The sequence below is a fragment of the Bufo bufo genome, chromosome 2 (assembly GCF_905171765.1).
Source record: "Bufo bufo chromosome 2, aBufBuf1.1, whole genome shotgun sequence".
Classification (NCBI taxonomy): Eukaryota; Metazoa; Chordata; class Amphibia; order Anura; family Bufonidae; genus Bufo; species Bufo bufo.
Window position 1 is genome coordinate 287,174,489 of NC_053390.1, and position 23,238 is coordinate 287,197,726.

Consider the following 23,238-nt stretch of genomic DNA (forward strand, 5'->3'; position numbering starts at 1 on the left):
GGTCGGTAAGTTCAGGATAATGACAAAGTCAGGGCTTCAGAGACGGAGCTCAGCTAAACACGTCTGTCCATGTTGCGCTCAGGCCACGCCCCCTATGATTTTTGCTATTGTTTACACTTTTACTGTTTTATATTGTTGAACTGCATTTATATATTTGTTGTAATATATCTTGTTAATTTGCACATTTATTGCACCATATCTGCACTGCACTGTGGAAAGGGTTAAGGCACAGCCAGATAATACTGATAGACTTTGGGACGTTCTGTCTGTTCACTCAGAATCTAGAAATCTTCCCCAGTTACTATAAAGGACTATGTAAAGTTTTATAGGGAAAAATAGACACATTGACCTTTGTCTTGTTTAGCTCAATTGCTTAAAGGGGTTGTCCGGGTTCAGAGCTGAACCCGGACATACCCTTATTTTCACCCCGGCAGCATCCCTGAGCCTAGCATCGGAGCATCTCATGCTCCGATGCGCTCCCGTGCCCTGCGCTAAATCGCGCAGGGCACGGGCTCTTTTGTTTACAATAACACACTGCCGGGCGGTAACTTCCACCCGGCAGTGTGTTCGGTGACGTCACCGGCTCTGAGGGGCGGGCTTTAGCTCTGCCCTAGCAGTTTTACTGGCCTATGGAGAGCCTCGGTACGTCACCGGAACTCCAAAAAATGCCTTTGCCTCTGTGCAATTTAGCGCAGGGCAAAGGAGAGCATCGGAGCATGAACTGCTCCGATGCTCATGTCAGGGAGGCTGCCGGGGTGAAAATGGAGGGATGTCCGGGTTCAGCTCTGAACCCGGACAACCCCTTTAAGTCTGAAGACTTGTTTATGTCTGGAAAAACTTAGGGTACTTTCACACTAGCATTAGAAGAATCCATCAGGCAGTTCCGTTGCCAGAACTGCCTGCCGGATACGGAAATCCGTATGCAAACGGATATAATTTGTTTCCGGATCCGGATGCGGATCCATCTGACAAATGCATTGCAATACCGGATCCGTCTCTCTGGTGTCATCCGAAAAAAGGGATCCGGTATTTATCTTTTTCACAGATTTAAAAGTCTGCGCATGCGCAGACCGGGAAACCGGATCCGTTTTTCCAGAACACTTGTATTAATGCCGGATCCGGTACCATTTCAATGGAAATTAATGCCGGCATTGACACACCCAATAGCCCCACAGAACATCCAGGCCGAGCCACCATGCATATCCAAACAGGGGCAAACAAGGACTACATGGACATAACGGTAAAAGAGCACACCGCCAGGTGTGTTCCAGTCACCACCCGAGAAAAAAGGGGCACAGCCGCGCATGACAGTGCGACAGCCCTACCGCTACATCCCGGACGTCCAGTCCCATAGCACCCCAGAGGGTTCCCCTCAAATTAATCATACTATGACATATGTCAACTCATCATAAGATTGTACTAATATATTCATAACACAACTTGGGCATGCTATACAGTAAACAAATAATACATAACTAAAGGGAGTCACATTCACTATCTGTCAGCATAAAACACTAATCATTCCCGATCTCCATCCCTCTTACATAGTTTATCTAGTGAAAGAAAGAAAAAAAGTATGAGTATAGCCAATAAATAAAAATCATGTTAAAAACATATACTCATCCTAGTATTACTACCTATACACCAGTGGGCATGTCAACCAAATGCCAGGAGCAAAGGGCAGGCTACACAATCCCTATACCCTTGTGATCCTAAAATCCACAATGAGGCCATTAGGCCTAAGGCTGTTTAGTTTATAAATCCATTGTAACTCTTTTCTCTGGAGGAGATAAATACTATTGCCCCCTGTTCTGGGCATTGGGACATGATCCACTATCCAGCATCTCAGATCTTTTTCTTTGTCTTTTAATTCCGAGAAATGTCTGGATACTGTTAAATCAAGGCAATTTTTTCTGATGGTATTGCGGTGATTGTTCAACCGTGTTTTAAAATCAGTCTTGCCAACATAAAGTAGATTGCACGGACAGGATAAATAACATGGTCAGAGTTACATGTTAAATAAAACCATATAGGGTAAATCAAGCCTGAGTCCGGATGTGTGAAACAGCTGCCTTTACATATATATCTACAATTCACACAGCCGAGACATGGGAAACAGCCCATGCTTGGCCGTGTCAATGTAGTTTGCCTGTTACCTTTCTTGGATCCCACATCTGCTTTGACCAATTGGTCCCGCTGATTTTTGGATTTCCGATAGGACAGCAGAGGGGGTACATTCAATTCTGGTACATCCTTGTGACATGCACCTAGGATGTTCCAATGTCGTCAAATAATTTTAGCTATTTCCACACTACGTTCTGTATACGTGGAAATAAAAGGTATCCTAGATTGCCTCAGCTTAGGTTTCTGGTTCACCAGGATGGCTTGACTCTCCAATCCACAGACGGCCTCTCTTTGTTTTTTTAATAATTTATATGGATAACCCCTTTTCCGGAATTTATCTGTCATTGTCCTCATTGTTGGGTCCAGATCCTTTTGATCCGACACTATCCGTCTCGCTCTGAGAAATTGTGAGTATGGTAGATGTTTGACCATCTTCCTAGGATGACAGCTATTGTATAGTAAAATGGTGTTTTTATCCGTAGATTTAGTGTATAGCTGGGTATGCAGTCTGCCGTTGGAGAGAACCACCCTAGTGTCCAAAAATGGTATATCGGTCATGGATGAAGTCAGAGCAAACTGTAATGCATCATCAATGCTGTTTAGAAAAGTGTGAAAGCTGCGCAACTCAGTATCACTGCCAGTCTATATGAAGAAGACATCGTCTATGTATCTCCACCACCGCAGCACATGTCTGAAGTGGTGGGACACATACACGACGTCCTCCTCAAAACAATGCATAAATATATTAGCGTAAGTTGGGGCCACATTGGACCCCATAGCCACGCCCCTCTTCTGCATGTAGTATGTGTCTTGGAACTAGAAGTAGTTGTATCTCAATATGACATTCAAAAGTGATACAATGAAATCAATGGCTTGTGTGGAATAGGAAGACATTTCCAACATCTGTAACACAGCTGCAATACCTTTATCATGGTCTATGGAGGTATATAATGAGACCACATCAAAAGAAGCTAGTATTACCGACTGTGTCTGTGTCAAATCAATCTCCTCCAATTGATTAAGAAAATCGGATCACGTATGTATGAGGTACCACCCGTAGAAAAACTTTGTAAGATGACGGAATCAGAACCCGACACAATAGGTCGCCCAGGAGGATCAATCAATCTCTTGTGTACTTTAGGTAAGATATATATGACAGGAGTCACCAGATGTATCACAGTAAGATAATCTGCAAGACCTTTATCAATAATTCCTGCTGTTATCGCGTCGGATAGATTCCGCTTTATCACATTGCCTATATCAAATTTTGGATCAGAGTGTATGACACAGTACACATTGGTGTCTTGAAGCTGCCTCAATATCTCCACAATATATTTGTGAGTATCAAGAATGACCACAGCACCGCCCTTATCGGCCGGCTTGATAGTGATGCTGGAGTCATTCTTGAGCTGCACAATTGCTTGTACTTCAGCTGATGTGAGATTGGGATGCCCAAAGCCAGAGATGGAGTCAGCCATCTTAAGCCTCTCAATCTCAGACCTCACTGCAGATATATATGCATCAATAGAAGAGTCATTCACAATAGGGTTAAAGTCACTAGCAGAGGACAGGTTGACCAACATCAGTGTGAAATCATGCACACGAGGTGTATCAACCCACCCTTTGTCCTTAAACTACAATTTTAATTTGATAGATCGAAAAAAAGAAGCCAAATCAAGTTCCAAATCAAACCAATTCACATGTGCATTAGGGTAAAAAGAAAGGCCCTTGCTGAGTACACTCACTTGAGAAGAGGTAAGCTCTTTGGAAGAAAGATTGATCACAATCATTTCTTCCTGCTGTTCTGTGTCTTGTTCGTGGCTGTGCGTGTCCTGCTGCTGCGCAGTTTTCCTGGATCTCCAGTGTCGGTGGCCGCCTCTCCTGATTCGGCGGGATCTTGTGTGTCCACAGTCTGATTGATCCCTAAAAAAGATTTCTCATCTGATGTAGATACCTGTGTATTTTTACGTTTCTTTTTTGTATCCCTCGCTGTTGCATAACGGGCACCATCATTCTGCCAAGCATAAATGGATCCCCTTTTATAATCATTCAGGCCCCGGTTCCATTTAATTCTCTTACCCTCTTCGGACTCAGTTTGAAATTTTGTTGTAACGGTGGCCAGATATTCCTTATATTTCACAACTTCATCCTCAGACAACAATGATTGCAATGTATCATAGATACTGGAAAGTTTGCATGTAATAGATAAAAGTTCCTGCTGCAAATAATCAATATTCATTAAGATGAAATCAAATGCATACTTGTTGGATAAGGCCTCAAATCTTTTGCAATATGCTGCATCACCAGAAAAAAGGTTAGGTCGCAAATGTGATCTAATGCCCCTAGGTATTCGCTGGGCTTTGTAGTACTCCCCCAACGTGGCCATATGCAATTGTAGTGATATACTCTTTTTGGATAAAAACTCGTACCTCCTTTTGATCTCTTTCACGGATAGGGTATTAAGAAAGGCGGCGTCTCCCTCTATCCCATGCATAATGCGGTCGACCTCTTCCTGCGTATAGATAATGCCACCGGGTGGGTTCAAGTTTGTAGTAGATATGATGAAAAAACTTAACAAAAATTAAAAAATGTATAAAAAAAAATTATAATTGATAGACACAGGGATACAGGAAGAAGACTGCAAAAAAGCCAAATCCTTCTGCCACTGTCTAACACTTGCTTTTAACAGTGATCGCTGATCGACTTAGATGAAGATCAGATCACATTTTATGACCAATTTGTGAAGAAATCCATATCATTCCAAAGGGTTCACATACTTTTTCTTGCAACTGTATATAGTCCAGAAAAAGGAACGGCACTCCAATGTCTCATGAAAAAATAAGAACTCCTTTAATCACCCATTCGGTGCAACGTTTCGGCTCAATACTAGAGCCTTTTTCAAGCAAAGAACATATACAAATGGTGAGTATATATAGGTGTAGCAAAACACATCATCATCTTGTGATCCAATCAGATCATTGGGTGTTACAGAATTAGCATACAAAACAATAAATTTATATTATCAATTTGTATATGTTCTTTGCTTGAAAAAGCCTCCAGTATTGAGCCGAAGCGTTGCACCGCATGGGTGATTAAAGGAGTTCTAATTTTTTCATGAGACATTGGAGTGCTGTTCATTTTTCTGGACTATATACAGTTGCAAGAAAAAGTATGTGAACCCTTTGGAATGATATGGATTTCTGCACAAATTGGTCATAAAATGTGATCTGATCTTCATCTAAGTCACAACAATAGACAATCACAGTCTGCTTAAACTAATAACACACAAAGAATTAAATGTTACCATGTTTTTATTGAACACACCATGTAAACATTCACATTGCAGGTGGGAAAAGTATGTGAACCCCTAGACTAATGACATCTCCAAGAGCTAATTGGAGTGAGGTGTCAGCCAACTGGAGTCCAATCAATGAGATGAGATTGGATTTGTTGGTTACAGCTGCCCTGCCCTATAAAAAAAACACACCAGTTCTGGGTTTGCTTTTCACAAGAAGCATTGCCTGATGTGAATGATGCCTCGCACAAAGAGCTCTCAGAAGACCTACGATTAAGAATTGTTGACTTGCATAAAGCTGGAAAGGGTTATAAAAGTATCTCCAAAAGCCTTGCTGTTCATCAGTCCACGGTAAGATAAATTGTCTATAAATGGAGAAAGTTCAGCACTGCTGCTAATCTCCCTAGGAATGGCCATCCTGTAAAGATGACTGCAAGAGCACAGCGCAGACTGCTCAATGAGGCGAAGAAAAATCCTAGAGTGTCAGCTAAAGACTTACAAAAGTCTCTGGCATATACTAACATCCCTGTTAGCGAATCTATGATACGTAAAACACTAAACAAGAATGGATTTCATGGGAGGATACCACACAGGAAGCCACTGCTGCACGTTTACAGTTTGCACAAGAGCACCTGGATGTTCCACAGCAATACTGCCAAAATATTCTGTGGACAGATGAAACCAAAATTGAGTTGTTTGGAAGAAACACACAACACTATGTGTGGAGAAAAAGAGGCACAGCACACCAACATCAAAACCTCATCCCAACTGTGAAGTATGGTGGTGGGGGCATCATGGTTTGGGGCTGCTTTGCTGCGTCAGTGCCTGGACGGATTGCTATCATCGAAGGAAAAATGAATTCCCAAGTTTATCAAGGCATTTTGCAGGAGAACTTAGGGCCATCTGTCCACCAGCTGAAGCTCAACAGAAGATAGATGTTGCAACAGGACAACGACCCAAAGCATAGAAGTAAATAAACAACAGAATGGCTTAAACAGAAGAAAATACGCCTTCTGGAGTGGCTCAGTCAGAGTCCTGACCTCAACCCGATTGAGATGCTGTGGCATGACCTCAAGAAAGCGATTCACACCAGACATCCCAAGAATATTGCTGAACTGAAACAGTTCTGTAAAGAGGAATGGTCAAGAATTACTCCTGACCGTTGTGCACGTCTGATCTGCAACTACAGGAAACGTTTGGTTGAAGTTATTGCTGCCAAAGGAGGTTCAACCAGTTATTAAACTCAAGGGTTCACATACTTTTTCCACCTGCACTGTGAATGTTTACATGGTGTGTTCAATAAAACATGGTAGCATTTAATTCTTTGTGTGTTATTAGTTTAAGCAGACTGTGATTGTCTATTGTTGTGACTTAGATGAAGATCAGATCACATTTTATGACCAATTTGTGCAGAAATCCATATCATTCCAAAGGGTTCACATACTTTTTCTTGCAACTGTATGTGTAGTTTTTCTTTTTAAGCATTTTTCTGCTGCACTTACAGCAGCTAGTTCTGATGTTTTATACAATATCCCCCGGGTGATCAAAATCCACAAGAGATGAAATGGATGTAAACTGTATATAACATGTGTACACTGAACGTGAATGCTTACATTAGGATTAACTGTCTTTTTTGTATGTTTGAACCTCTGTTCCTGCGTCTGAGCTATGGAGCCTTCTTCTTGGGTTGAATATTTTATGTTAAGACTTAAGTATTGATTAAAATCACAGTTTCCTCCATAGTGCATGGACCTGGTGTGTGAACAATCTGATTCCAGGGCCTAGGGTTAAATATACCATGGGGTGAGCCGGGTAAAGCAGAAGAAAGTTAGATGGAGAAATTGAGGGATAATAAATAACGAGGAGGAGAAATAGGACGGAGAGAGACAAGCTGATTCTGTGAATTTTAAAACAGCACACAAAAGACACGAATTGTCTCCATGTCTGAGAGAGGAATAAAAAAGTGCAGGGGGTGGAGGAAAGGAGAGCGGGGTAGGAGACTGAAGGAGAAATAGAGCAAAAGAAAGAGGGAGGAAGATAAAGTGCAGCAGCTAGGAAGTGAACAGAGGAGGGGAAGGAAGAGAGGGTAGGTAAGGAAGGAGGAGAGTTTGTGAAGAAGGGAGGGGGAGATGCTATCCCAGTGATTTAAAAACTCAATTGTTTGGGATTTCTAAGCCGTTCATGGAAAGTAAGAGTCTGCACAGAATTTTTTCTCTCGTCTCCCTGCAGTGTGGGGGGCACATTCTATGAAAGGCAGGAGGTAAGGGAGGAGGGTGAGACTTCTCACTTAGGGGCTGTCTGAAGCCCGGATTTGTCCTTAGTGACTTTGAGGTGGGTTTATCGAGGATCACCAGACAATTTCCTAACAAAGCATTAGGACACATGCTACCTGTTACCTGTATGTATGAAGTATTCATCCATAGGTAACTTTTCAAACAGAAGTATTTTTATATTGGCAAATCTGGCTCTGTGGACAACAGCGTGTGATTCCCTGGGTGAATGAATCATGCATTTGTCAGTGCCCCGCTGTTCCTGTTGGCATGTTCTGTTTTGCCTCTGTGCCCTGTTGGACAGTGGTTGTTGCACGTGGACATCCGGTGCTCAGTACCGATATTCTCCGGCATTGCAAGTCAAAACCAGGGAGTCCCTCACAAGCCTTAAAAGGTAACCAAAAATGTTGAAATTGGTGTATACTACTATTGCATTTAAAATAATGAAATATTCAGGACACAAAAAGTTGTGACTTTTATCTCTTTTTTTTATTCATGTATGCTCGTCTAGAGTTTTTGAAACAAGGGTGAATATTTCAGGTGTCTCTTCCAAGGTGTCAGACAGTACAGCTGTTCCCTAAATAACCATATCCCACTTCCGTTTTTTTACATGAGATTAGAAAATTTTGTCCGTCACAAGAGCTTGCAATCTAAGAGCAGCCTGTAGATACAAATCATGGACTAGACCGATATTCTGTGTCATCTCATTGATGCAATGGTTTTCATTTCATTTTTTTTGCTGTCTTGCTATGATAAAAATGTGTTTCTGCTTGTCCGCCCCTCTGGCTGCCTGGGAGTTTAACAGATGCAGCTATTTTTAAGGGTTATTTTAGGATTAAGGAATTGCTATATGCACAGACAATAAAGGGCCTCTGGTAGCTGACAGGCTCTGTCGGAGTAACCCTTTCACTGCCAAAGTGATCGCACTTTGCTTTTCAATTCCCAGAAGGCGAGACGAGTTGGCGAATGTCATGGTGGTTAGTTCAGCTGCAGATAAAGCTCCTTGTGTCTGTTATGTGCCAGCTGTGATGATTCCTAAGGGTCATTCAGGGTTGACCAGTCAGCAACTTTTTAGAGAATTGCCCATTATGCTATTTACAATCCAGTTTAATAGGGTGTAATTTGTGAAATGACCCGGTATGTCTTACAGCAGAAATTTACCCTTGCACTTCACTTTTACGTGAATGTTATTGCCTGTGGGCAGTCTTTAGACAGAGATTGCTGGCGGAGTGATCGTGACCTAAGGATGCTGGAAAGAGAACACTAACAATTTATATGGGAAAAATCAACAGAGGAAAAGCAGAGATAAACAAATTGTCAGCAGGACAGGCCCCTCAGCGAGTATTGTACTGCATTTCCAGCATTCGTCATCATGTATTTATTTGCCATTTCCATTGAAGACTCAGAACTCATTACAGAGTCTTAGTACATACCCTTATGGTAACATGTAAATCTATCCACTTCACCCATGACGCCATCAAATCTCCACCCATGATGCAGAATTTCTGCCTTTCAGAGTCCATATTTTCTAGATTTTGGCCATCGTTTTAATTTAACAGTACAATTGGAGTCAATTACACCGACCTTGTGTTATTACTGCAGTTGCACCAGTTTTATGACCAGTGGGATGTACCAGCCTTCCTTCCTCGTCAGAAATTGCTACCCAGTGATTTATTATCCCTAATTTTACTTTTTGTCAGATCTCTGTCATGTTTAATGACAAGTAGTAAGGCTGAAGATCAGCCTGTGTTTGTGGGAGGGGCGAAGGAGCCCTTTATAGCGCCGCCTCGCTCTCCCATCATGGACGCCGCGCTCTACTGTGACGTCTCATCACTTCCGGTTCGGGTTCCCAAGCTGCCGCCGTACCCTCGCTGCCGCTCCGTACCTGCCGCCGCTCTAAAAGGTTATACCGCATCTAATCGATCCTCTCTCCTCCGGTAAGCTAAGCGGCGCCTTGAGCTGCTCCCCGTCCGTGGAGCCTCGGCGCCGTTCTTTCTGCACTTCAGCACGTGTTCTCGCGAGACTAGGCCCGACTCTCCTGCACTGGTCTCCTGGGCAACGCAGGACGCTCAGCTCCACTCCTTCCAGTTGATCGGGTCTCACTGGCTCCGTCTGCTCAACTGCCTGTCAGTTCACAGTTCACATTTCGATCTCAGCCTTCAGTCCATCCAGACACTGCACAATCACTACTACTCTGCATCACATCACCAAGTGAATTAATCGTCAGGCTTGCTGTAACCTCATAAGGTCTGGCTACCCCTCTTAATGTCTGCTTGGCAACCACTTGCATTCAAATCACAGAACACATATCATGCACTCATGTCTGCTTTACATGTCACCCCAATAAGATCTGTTCCCCTGGAGCAATCACTGATCCATCATTTTCTCAGGGGGTTGTCCCATCATTGGTGCAGGCGGCGCACGGACAGGTGGCACATGACGATCTCCTCATGACGGACTCGGGGTCGGTCCTGCGCCTTAAAAAAATAAAAAAATATATATATATATGTATAAGCACGCGGTAGATTCATGTATTTATTGGCCTCAGTCCAGAGACGCATCGGTCATTTGTCTGCCGCGCGGCAGATTCATGTCATTGTTTTCCTGACACGCATCAGGTCATTTTATGCCACACAGCAGATTCATGCCTTTGATTGTCCTGATACGCATCAGGTTTTATCCGATCGTTTGTATGCCACGCAGCAGATTCATGTCATTTCTTTTTCCTGACACGCATCAGGTTTTCATCCGGTCATTGCATGCCACAGCAGATTCATGCCTTTGATTGTCCTGATACGCATCAGGTTTCTATCCGGTCATTTGTATGCCACGCAGCAGATTCATGTCTTTTTATTTTTCTCCTGACACGCATCAGGTTCATTCGATATTTTGTCTGCCACGCAGCAGTTCATGTTCTATTTTCCTGACACGCATCAGGGTCATTCACTTGTCTGCCACGCAGCAGTTCATGTTTTATTTTCCTGACACGCATCAGGTTCATTTTATGCCACACAGCAGATTCATGTCTTTTTATTTTTCTCCTGACACGCATCAGGTTCATTCGATATTTTGTCTGCCACGCAGCAGTTCATGTTCTATTTTCCTGACACGCATCAGGGTCATTCACTTGTCTGCCACGCAGCAGTTCATGTTTTATTTTCCTGACACGCATCAGGTTCATTTACCGCCCTGACACGCATCAGGGACAGGTTTTTCTTTCATGTCATATTTCATATTCCTGAAACGCATCATGTGCTTCTCCACGGTCCTGCCACGCAGCAGGTACATCAGTCGTCTGACACGCATCAGGCCGTTTCAGCCCGGTTGGACCCTGGTGCGCCTCAGGGGCACTTGCCACTAGCCACGCAGCTAGTTCACGAGCTCGACCACCTGACACACATCAGGTCATTCGTTTCGCTCTCTGGCCTCACATGTATCAGGCACGGTTAAGTTAATTGACAACGCGCGCTCCCGCTCCCTGATCCACGTCAGGTTCTACTTTATCTCCAGCATCTCTCAAGCCTCATCCCATGTTTTTCCAGGGTCATCCCAGAGGTCTATTTGGTTCAAATTTCGCTTAGGTGATTTCATCCAGGTACCAGTCTCAGGTCCCTTTCCATCCAGGTCGTTCCTGTTCCACGGTTTCGTACGCCAAGTCCAGGTAATCTAGGTCAGCTCATCAGGTAATGCCAGATTCAAAAGAACAGCAGCAAGCCAGAGTCCCGCAGGAAACCAGTCACCGGGGCAATGTTCAGGGCCTTTTCCACCTCCCTAGACAATGATCCTTTCGGGCCATATAAAAGCATAGTGATCAAAGCAGCTATGTACCTCTGTTTTTACGGGTTCTTACGGCCCGGGGAATTCACCAGCTCTCCAGGACACGCAGGCCCCACTTTAGATCAATTAGCCTGGCAGCAGACGCATTGCACCCTATCACTCCACTTCACCAAAACTTCTCAAGTGGGACCGCCAGTCAAAATTCGCTACTACCAGACCTTCAATGACTGGTGCCCGGTTGCCGTGTTCAAAAAGCTATTCGCCACTGCAAAAGATCCCGCGCCGGGCAGCCCTCTTTTCCCTTTCAACTCCAAACATCTCACGGCGTCACAGTTCGTTCACCACATCAGAATCTTAGCTTCCGGACTAGGGTTCGATGCCAAGGCCATTTCGGGACATTCATTCCGCATAGGGGCGGCATCCGCAGCGTCAAGTCACGGGGTCCCAGCGCACGTCATCCAGAAAATGGGCAGATGGCAATCTTCCTGTTTCACGCACTACGTTCCGAACCCGCAGGTTGAGGTTGCCGGAGCCTTCACCAGCTTAGCTTTATGAGTTCCGCATTAATCTTTCCTACCCGATTGATTTTTGCCCCTCATTTAGCTCGCACACGGCCATGGCTTCCGGCACACCTCAGCCATTGATAGTTGACAATCAGTCACCCCTCCCCTACTCAGTTCGTCCACTCTGCTCCCGCCGTAGCCAGGACCACAAGTAGTAAGGCTGAAGATCAGCCTGTGTTTGTGGGAGGGGCGAAGGAGACCTATATAGCGCCGCCTCGCTCTCCCATCATGGACGCCGCGCTCTACCCCTCCCACCCTTCCCCTTTCTTCACCTCTCTCACCATCAGGCTTGCCCCTCATTTAGCTCGCACACGGCCATGGCTTCTGGCACACCTCAGCCATTGATAGTTGACAATCAGTCACCCCTCCCCTACTCAGTTTGTCCACTCTGCTCTCGCCGTAGCCAGGACCACAACTGATATATACAGGTGAAACTCGAAAAATTTGAATATCGTGCAAAGTTCATTTATTTCAGTAATGCAACTTAAAAGGTGAAACTAACATATGAGATAGACTCATTCCATGCAAAGCGAGATATTTCAAGCCTTTATTTGTTATAATTTGGATGATTATGGCTTATAGCCTATGAAACCCCAAAGTCACAATTTTGGGGTACCCTTTGCTCAGGGAATATGGATTAATTAGCTGACTAGAGTGTGACACTTTGAGCCTAGAACATTGAACTTTTTCACAAAATTCAAATTTTAAGCTGCATTAATGCAATTCCTTTTAATTTGCATTACTGAAATAAATGGACTTTTGCACGATATTCTAATTTTTCAAGCGTCACCTGTGTATGTATGTGTATATATATATATATATATATATATATATATATACATTATTACTGTCCTTTTGATATTATAACATACAGTGGTCCCTCAACTTACAATAATTGGTTCCAGGACGACCACTGTATGTTGAAACCATTGTAAGTTGAGTAATCAGTTCCAAAGCTCCAAAATGTCATCCAAGATAAGAGAAAATGAAGATTAAAGAAAAATAAGCAGATAACTAAGACAGATAAAACAAGTGCTTACATATAACAGTCAGGAATAGCTGCTAACTAGCAACTAATATGGCTATTTTACCAGAGAAGTGTCTTTGATTGGTTGGATCTGAGTCTGAGGCATTGTATGTTGAGTCTGGTTTCAACTTACGATGGGTCAGAAAAGACCATTGTATGTTGGAAATATTGTATCCTGAGGCCATTGTATCTTGAGGGAGCACTGTATTCAATTGAATGTATACCCATCATATCACCTTGCTGCTGTGTCTCATGTAAAGGGATAGTGCTACTGTAAAAATTGGAGGTCCACCATAGATCATTTTATACATATAGGAAGAAACAGAGGAAGCAGCCATGGGGAGCACAAACTCTCCTGAGCAGCATTCCTAGTACTGTCAGGACAATATTGCACTTGAATTTTGTAAACAGAGGGAGGAGCAGTGCTCTTCTGATGCTCTTCAACCCCCTTTATGCTCTCGCTATCTGCTGATAGCTTCAGGAACGCAGCTCAGAGAAAAGTGTTCTTCCCTTTCTCACATGTTGATCAGTTGAGCAAATTCACATATGTATCCCATGCACATGGCCCTATAGTGTTGCACCATATGATTTAGATTTTACACAGAGGTTTGTTTCTTAGGGCACAGCCACACGATTAGGATTCTGCATGCAGTTTTGAGAGCCAAAATGAGGAATGGATTCAAAAAAGAGAAGTCATATCTGTCCTTTATACTTTATCGGCTCCTGATTCTGGCTCCCGAAACTGCATCAGGAAACCTGACCATGTGGCCATACCCTTAGGGATACATTTACATAGTTTGACCCATCAAAATGAATGGGATCTATCAAGGGATCCCTCCCTTTAAATTGATTTTACAAAATACATACCAAAAGTATATAAGGAAAAAGGAATTCAGCCTTGCTATACAGTACGTACATACAACCAACTATGTGAAGTTGTAACGGTCTGTACACTTGATGCATTACACAAGGCCCAATGCACATGACTGTATTTGTGATATATATTACCCAGATCCCTAATACAGAATGGACTGCCATGGACTTACATTACACCTGTGTGCACCAGATTTTAAACCAAGGCACATGTTGTATTGCCTGTAGGGTGGTACATGGTGGCTTAGCAAACAATTATTTTAGCTGACTGATATCAGACCATCTTCATCAGAAAAGAAATTGACAATTTTTGAAATTTTCATTTCAAAATAAAGATAATTGAAGAACATTTTCAGAAAGATCATTCATCCCTTGCCCAGCGTCATTGTACAGTCGTGGCCAAAAGTTTTGAGAATTACATAAATATCGGAAATTGGAAAAGTTGCTGCTTAAGTTTTTATAATAGCAATTTGCATATACACCAGAATGTTATGAAGAGTGATCAGATGAATTGCATAGTCCTTCTTTGCCATGAAAATTAACTTAATCCCAAAAACACCTTTCCACTGCATTTCATTGCTGTCATTAAAGCACCTGCTGAGATCATTTCAGTAATCGTCTTGTTAACTCAGGTGAGAATGTTGACGAGCACAAGGCTGGAGATCATTATGTCAGGCTGATTGGGTTAAAATGGCAGACTTGACATGTTAAAAGGAGGATGATGCTTGAAATCATTGTTCCTCCATTGTTAACCATGGTGACCTGCAAAGAAACGCGTGCAGCCATCATTGCGTTGCATAAAAATGGCTTCACAGGCAAGGATATTGTGGCTACTAAGATTGCACCTCAATCAACAATTTATAGGATCATCAAGAACTTCAAGGAAAGAGGTTCAATTCTTGTTAAGAAGGCTTCAGGGCGTCCAAGAAAGTCCGGCAAGCGCCAGGATCGTCTCCTAAAGAGGATTTAGTGCGGGATCGGAGTGCCACCAGTGCAGAGCTTGCTCAGGAATGGCAGCAGGCAGGTGTGAGCGCATCTGCACGCACAGTGAGGCGAAGATTTTGGAAGATGGCCTGGTGTCAAGAAGGGCAGCAAAGAAGCCACTTCTCTCCAAAAAAAACATCAGGGACAGATTGATCTTCTGCAGAAAGTATGGTGAATGGACTGCTGAGGACTGAGGCAAAGTCATATTCTCCGATGAAGCCTCTTTCCGATTGTTTGGGGCATCTGGAAAAAGGCTTGTCTGGAGAAGAAAAGGTGAGCGCTACCATCAGTCCTGTGTCATGCCAACAGTAAAGCATCCTGAGACCATTCATGTGTGGGGTTGCTTCTCATCCAAGGGAGTGGGCTCACTGACAATTTTGCCCAAAAACACAGCCATGAATAAAGAATGGTACCAAAACACCCTCCAACAGCAACTTCTTCCAACAATCCAACAACAGTTTGGTGAAGAACAATGCATTTTCCAGCACGATGGAGCACCGTTCCATAAGGCAAAAGTGATAACTAAGTGGCTCAGGGACCAAAACGTTTACATTATGGGTCCATGGCCTGGAAACTCCCCAGCTCTTAATCCCATTGAGAACTTGTGGTCAATCCTCAAGAGGCGGGCGGACAAACAAAAACCCACTAATTCTGACAAACTCCAAGAAGTGATTATGAAAAAATGGGTTGCTATCAGTCAGGAATTGGCCCAGAAGTTGATTGAGAGCATGCCCAGTCGAATTGCAGAGGTCCTGAAAAAGAAGGGCCAACACTGCAAATACTGACTCTTTGCATAAATGTCATGTAATTGTTGATAAAAGCCTTTGAAACGTATGAAGTGCGTGTAATTATATTTCACTACATCACAGAAACAACTGAAGCAAAGATCTAAAAGCAATTTAGCAGCAAACTTTGTGAAAACTAATATTTGTGTCATTCTCAAAACTTTTGGCCACGACTGTACATGTATGGCTACTTTAAACAACTTTTAAAAGCCAATATGGACTAAAACTGTGTATGACCGTGTCTGCGAAACAGTCATTCAACAGTCAAGAAGCTGAAATATCGGGAGATTTTTGGTGGGTTCCCATTACTATCAAAGGGCAAACACACCTGCAGTATCTGAGTCACTGCTTTTACTAGTTAGAGTAAAAGGTCCCCTTGTTTTCACACTTTAAGCCCTGTGCAGGGGACCCACCAGGCCACTACCTCTTGAAATAGACTCTGTGTGGTTGGCAGCTGACCTACCGTAGTCAGAGACACCAGGGCAAAGCACCAAAGGAACAGGCAATAGTGAAGAAACAGGTAGAGGGTAGGACAGGAAGAGTACATGTGCATCCGTGAAACAAGTCCAAGATCAGGGCAGAAAGCAGACCAATACAGTAAACAGACAGTAGTCAGGTCAGGCAGCGGAGGGTCAGTATCGGTAAATGGGTAGAGGTTGGTACACAGCCAAACAGAACAGCACATCTAATGCACTGACTAGCAACCTAGATACACCTATCGCTTAGACACCCTACCCTTGGGAGATTTTTTTGTGGACCACCTTTACTGTCAAAGGACAAACACACCTGTAGTATCTGAGTCACTACTTACCGTGTTCTTCTCTTCATGTCCCAGACAGGCAAAAAAATCAGTTGTCACAGGCAGTGGGTGTGGAACCACTGTCCCAACCAACCAGTTTGACTGTGGTTTATATCTAAGGGAGTCGGGCCCTGGGGAAGAAGAGGGGTAGAGGGTTCAGGCCACCAGATAAGACCAGGGAAGTGAGTGGAGCAGCGCTTGTGGTCACCTGGCAAAGCGGGGCCGTGAACATTTTGGGCCCATTCAGACAGAGTTTTTTGATCGCAGAAACTGCCTCCGGTAGTATTTCAGACCGCGGTTTATGGCCACAACTGCGCCAAGAAGAAAAGTGTCTTTCCTTGGTGCATTTATGGCAAAAAAAAATGGTTGGCTGAACAGCAGTGCAGCCTCCAATTGAAAACAACAGGAACCGGTGCTGCCACCCAGTGATTTTTGGCGTGGAAGCTGGGCTAAATTCTTCTCTCGAAATACTCAGTCTGAATGGCTGTTTGAGTTACAGCAGCCTGAAACATGGAATATTGGAAAAATATTGAGGTCCTATGAACATAAAGTTGACATATACGTCAGAAGATTTTCCCATTTTATAAACCAACAGTGCTCCACAGATGTGTTGTGAGTTTTTCCTAACACTGCCTGTTCTGTTGTTTAATGGTCCCTTCCCCTTACTCCACGTTGATATTTACATCTGTCTTTATATATGTTCAGAAACAGTACATAACAATTGGGTAATTGGACATTTTTATTCACACCTGGCAGGTACATGGCGGAACATCTTCCTATTGTGTCATTACCCAAATCTCCTGTAGATTGTCAGGAGAGGTTACAGGTCCTATTTAAGAACTGGTCCACTATTCTTTTGTTTCTTTTGCTAGTAGATCTTTGGTCAATTATGTACACAGTATTTTTGTGTGAGTATTGCTTCTCCTTATTGATCCTCATTCTGACAGACAGAAACTAGCTAAGTGGTATTGCTACTGTGGGCAGAAGCACAGTTTTAGGCTCCATTCACACGTCCGCAATTCTGTTCCGCATTTTTTCAGAACGGAATTGCGGACCCATTCATTTCTATGGGGCCGCATGATGTGCTGCCCGGATCCGGAATTGCGGATCCGTACTTCCGGGTCCGCAATTCCGATCCCCACAAAAATAGAACATGCCCTATTCTTGTCCACAATTGCGGAAAAGAATAGGCATTTTCTATTAAGTGTCGGCGACGCACATTGCCGGTGTCCGTGTTTTGCGGATTCGTGGACTTGCAAAACACTTACGGATGTGTCTCCGGGGACAGAATAAAAATAAAGAATAGTGATCCACACTCCTTATCTGCAGTACTAGTCTTGTATTTCTGTATATAATACTCCAGAATAGGGGTGACTAATTCCCTTTAAAGGGAACATGATTACAGTAGTCTATCACTTTTGAGCTGGGGAGGAAGATTAATTCAATGAGACGCGCTGGTGCTGCCCTCCTTCACCTCCTAACTATGTGTAACAGGACAGAAACCTATCAGTCAGCTCAAAAGTGATAGACCACTGTAATCAGGTTCCCTTTAAAGGGAATAAGTCATCCCGATTTTGGGTGACTCATCTCCCTCACAGCACAGGCGCGTACTGCAAGGTTTGGCATGCATGACTGACTGTGAGCTCCAAGAGTGCAGAAATCAGTGGGTCTGTCACTAGACTATGCTGCCCTCAGTGAGTTCAGCATAGTGCAACTGACAGGTTCCCTTTAAATGACCAGCTGAAAAATGATGGTCAACTGATCCTCGGCACATTTATAAAGGTCAGTTATCAGAAATTAGCTTTTCTACATAATTATGCACAGTTTATATGCCATTCGGATCTTTGGAAAGGACATTGACAGCCCCTACAGGTACTGTAATGGATGACTTCTTTAGTTACATACAAATCCAGCATCTGTGAGATGGAGACATCTCTGCAACAACATTTATATTTTATTCTTACGTAGAAAATTACCCACAATTGTTCTGTTTGTTCCTTGTGATCATTTTGTACATTGCTTTATAGTCGTAGCTTAAGATCTCCACCTCACCTCCACCTACACACACCCTGAACACACATATTGTATCTGCAGGGGTCTCTGGCATGTAGTTTATGGGAAAAGTTTTATGTTTACCCCTGGAGCAGTCTCAATCTGCCTGTGACACTCCCTCATCCCCATGAAAGGGTTGTCTCTTCCCTAGAGCAATGAATAGTAGCTGAGCACTCACAGTGCCTGTAGTGTATGAGTATTGTGGTATGCATGAAAATGTGCATTTACAATCTATGCTTATTTCTAGAATTCCTGCCCATAAAGGAGTCTCTGGATGCAGAAAATAAAGTTTCATGTCATAAATAAGTGCTATAAACCACACAAAGAAAAATCAGGATCCTGTTATCAAGTCATGTTCTGGGATTTTATTCAATTGCTTCTTGAATGCTATGACTAAAAGAGGTTTTTTTTTAAATCAGATTTTATCAGAAATTTCCAAGTCCGCCAGGGCGGGAGCTTTCCGTAGGCTTGGTTCATATCACAGTATTGATCAACCAAGCATGCCCTGTTGATGAATCTGGCATAGGCTAAACACAATGACAGGTTAAAGGAGTTCTCCAGCCTCAGGACTAGCTGATCTATGAGGGTCCAACATTCCACACCACTACTGATCAGCTGTTCAGGTCTAGCTCTGTTGCCAAAGTCACATTGTGGCAGGTGTAGCACTATGAAGTGCCTTTGGCACTGTGGCATTAGAAGAATTTTGATATCTCTGACTTTTTAGTCTAACCAGACTGTCTATTACTCTATAATTCCTCTAGCGCCGTTGTATGGAAACAGTAGGTTTAAAGAGCACACCAAATGCTTGAAATAACTTCAACTTTTCTTCATATATAACACTGCCGCCTCCACAGCAGATAGTCCATGTACATAACACGTGTTGAAAAGATATAAAAAAAATGGCTGTATGCATAAGATGGTGGTTCAAATCTTCAATCTTGTCATTCAACATAAAATGGTGGATATATTTCTCTCTTGAGTATCTGTACTCTCACTTTAAGTTATTTAAGCACTTTAAGATCTCTCTGAGAGGTATATCTGAGGTCTAACTAATAGCTCACTTGCTGAATTTGGTCTCAATTTGCAATATGCAGTTAGCAGTAACTATTTGCAGATTGGTTGAGTATGATCTGGTATGGTTGTATGCAATTTGGATTGCAATATGGAATTTTAATTTGGATTGTGAACTTTGTAGTTTGCAATTGGTGGAAGTGTAAGTAAACACACATATAACTGGTTCAGTATACCGTTCTAATCACTATATTAACGGTAGGAGCATTATATAACTGTTTTAAATACCTATTTTGGCCTCTCTGCTTCCATAAAACACAGCTCTTAGTGGAGTGAATGTCTCTCTCTGGTGAATAATAATTTCTAGCAGCTCCTGCTAGGGAATTTCCCACACAGGCTGTGTATGAGGCTGGCTGTGATTGGCCAAGACTCCTGCTGTGTGTGAGGCTGACTGTGATTGGTCTAGACTCCTGCCCAGCAACAACAGTTTAACTCTATGCTTTCTGTTTCTGCTGTGTCATTGAGCTTACCTCACATCCATATAATGAATCTTAAAGGCATATTATCGTTTCTGCTTCTGTGAACACAATATATAACAGTTACATGACATCCAAACATGAAGTCACTGTAAATAACTCTGCTGTTGTCTTTAACACACAAACATAGGAACTGTATTAAGGTTATTGGCAGGTCTAGCTGTATAAACACACAAGCTATATTAGCAACCTAGGACAGGTCTTAGCTGGCCAGCTACACTCCCACCAAAAGTACCTATGTTCTTAGTGGTAGGACTTGAACATAAATTTGAGGAATTTTCCATCATGTTCTCAACTCTCAAGTGTCTTTTATCACTCTCAAGTAGAACAGCTAACTTCTGTATAGGACGTTCCAACTTGAGTGGAGTAGTGAGACATTTTCCCTTATTGTCAAGTTTTGAGTCTCCTATTTGTAACAACACTCTTCCTACTAGTTTGTCTTCATCCTTTTGAACTTCTAGAACTTTGGCCAATTTCCATTGACTTCTAGATAAATCTTATTTTAGAAACTTGTTTTCTGATGCTGAAACAACAGCTGCTGTCAGTTCAAGTCTTGGTATTGTCTGAATACTGGTAGGAGCAACTCTGGTCTTCCCCATAACCAGGGCACAGTGTATCTTTTCTTCTCCTATCACTCTGATGTAGGAGCACTGACCATAACCATAACTACTGGCATCTGAAAAGTGATGAAGTTCTATTTTCTTGTGCTTTCCGAGATCATGAGGTACAAAACATCTGGGTATCCGAACCTCTCTGAAGTTTTGCAGGTCTGTTATCCAACTCTCCCACCTTGGCCTCAAATTTCAGGAATGGGCTCGTCCCATCCCAACTTCTGTCTGCATAATTCTTGTAGTATTTCTTTTGCTCTAAGGATTACTGGGGCCAAGAATACAAATGGATCATATATAGAAACCACTGCGGAAAGAATGGTGCGTCTAGTTGCAACTTTCTCTTCAATTAATACTTCAAAGAAGAACTTGTCATTCTCTACATTCCATCGCAATCCAAGTACGTTCTGAACTGGAAGATGATCATAATTGAGATCTACATTCTTCATTGTTGCTGCACGTTCAGAGTCACTGATGGATTACAGTACCTCTCTGTTGTTTGAGATAAATTTGTGAAAGTGCAGGTTTCCTCTTGCGCATAACTCTTGGCTTTCTTTCACTAGTTTGATTGCAGATTCTGTAGACCCTAGACCTATAAATTTGCTGCTGATGGGCAATTCTTTTAATTCTGATTGGCCAGGTACTTCATACCATAATTGGCGCAACTTGGAGACGATGCTTCTCCAAACAAGTGTACTTTCATTCTGTATTCTGCTGGCTCTGAATCTGTATCTCCGTCCTCCCACCATAGAAACCTCAGGAAGTCTCTATCTTCATTCTTCACATGAAACTGGTGGAACATCTTTTCAACATCACACGGGATACTTTCTGAATCTACAGAGTACTCCAGGCAGAGTGTTTGTAAGATCTGGTCCTTTTAGTAGATGATTGTTCAATGCAACACCATCGTACTTTGCTGAGAAATCAAATATCTTTGAGTGGTAGACACCTTGATGTGGGATGTACCTGTCACGACCGCTATCCCAGCAGCAGTCGTGTCGCACCAGACGGAGGGGAAGGGGGACCCTTATCTACGGATGGGAAATAGAATGGCCACCCCTGACTAACCCTAAGCTGGCACCTGTCTGCCCTGATACCCTAGACGGGGTGTGAACCCGTGCGGCGAGCAGGATGCCTAAACCCTCAGTCGCCCTAACAAGACTAGACTGGGGAAAGGCCGATGGGAGCACTAGTCACCATCACTCACTTCTAGGAGAACAACAGGGGAAGACAGCAACAAACAAACAATCTATAGCAGAGATAGACTTATCCAGTCACGAGCAGAGAAGGTGATCCCAAACACGACAGTCCACGCCGGACAAGAGCTCCACAGCAACACCGTCAAACGATCTCCTTCTTTGGTCAGAGTAGCACTGGAAGTAAAGTGCTCAGAAAGTCAGAGCTGCTTCAAAAAGCGGAAATTCACATTTTTGTACCATAGTTTGTAAACGCTATAACTTTTACCCAAACCATTATTTTTTTTTTTACCCAAACATTTTTTTTTTATCAAAGACATGTAGAACAATAAATTTAGAGAAAAATTTATATATGGATGTCGGGTTTTTTTGAAAAATTTTACAACTGAAAGTGAAAAATGTCATTTTTTTGCTAAAATTTTGTTAAATTTCGATTAATAACTTATACACTCTGGACTTACAGTTGGTAACTATATCTGGCAATGACTGCAAGTGAAACTGAAACTAATATAGTGTCTGGGAGTGGCAGACAGGACTCACCTGAGAAGGATGCCTACAAACTCCCAGTCAGGACAAAAAGGTTCACAAGGCAAAACCCGGATGACATACCCTGAACCACGGAGCAAACTCACAAGCTATCGCGAGTAGCAAGACGCTGCGACCTTCTCCTCCCAGACCTGTCTGGATCAGTCACAGTCGTGACAGTACCAGTGTATTACTGTACTGCGGCGGCAGCAGGAAGCGCACGGCGTCATAGCAACCAATGACGCCGTGCGCTCCTGCACTCAGAAGAAATCCAGGCTGGTATCACACGGTCCGTGTTCCACGGACATTTGCATGAGGCTTTAGGCTGATTATAAATTGTCTCTGCATGTCCTTCTTCAAGGATGCCTTCCATGAATTTCAAATAATCATTCTTCAGTTTGGGATCTCTTGCGATACTTTTCTTCACACATTTCAATCTTGCTAGGGCAAGATTTCTGTTATTTGGCAGACGAGGTCGTTCTCTAAAAGTTAAGGGCATTTCAAGATGACCTTGTTGATTCTGCTGAATACTTTCTTCTAGAGTGTGTACGAACTTTATGTCTTCTTGGTATACACTCTTTTCTTTAGAACTTATGTCTGCAAAGTCGGATTCAAGGATCTTGATTACTTTTGCTGGACTTACAGTTGGTAACTCTTGGACAGATATTCGATGACACAATCCTGTCACCTGTCTTGAGTTTGCGATCTGCTGTTTTCCTCCAACAACACCCCATCCTAGATCAGTTTGAACAGCATAGGGTTCACCCTTTCCTTATGTGATTACCTTTTATGGTACCAAGGGTTTGGGACAAT

General features: G+C 43.0%; 1 protein-coding gene across 7 annotated transcripts in view; it reads left to right on the top strand.

The window, feature by feature from the left end:
• The first annotated feature begins 7,503 nt into the window (after positions 1-7,503).
• EMID1 (EMI domain containing 1) overlaps positions 7,504-23,238 on the top strand; it is a 137,253-nt gene continuing 121,518 nt past the window's right edge. For all 7 annotated transcript variants that reach the window (XM_040416664.1, XM_040416665.1, XM_040416670.1 and 4 more), the window contains exon 1: positions 7,504-8,083. In XM_040416664.1, the coding sequence (XP_040272598.1) occupies positions 7,926-8,083 (158 nt within the window). In that variant the 5' untranslated portion in view covers positions 7,504-7,925. The remainder of the gene's footprint in view (positions 8,084-23,238) is intronic.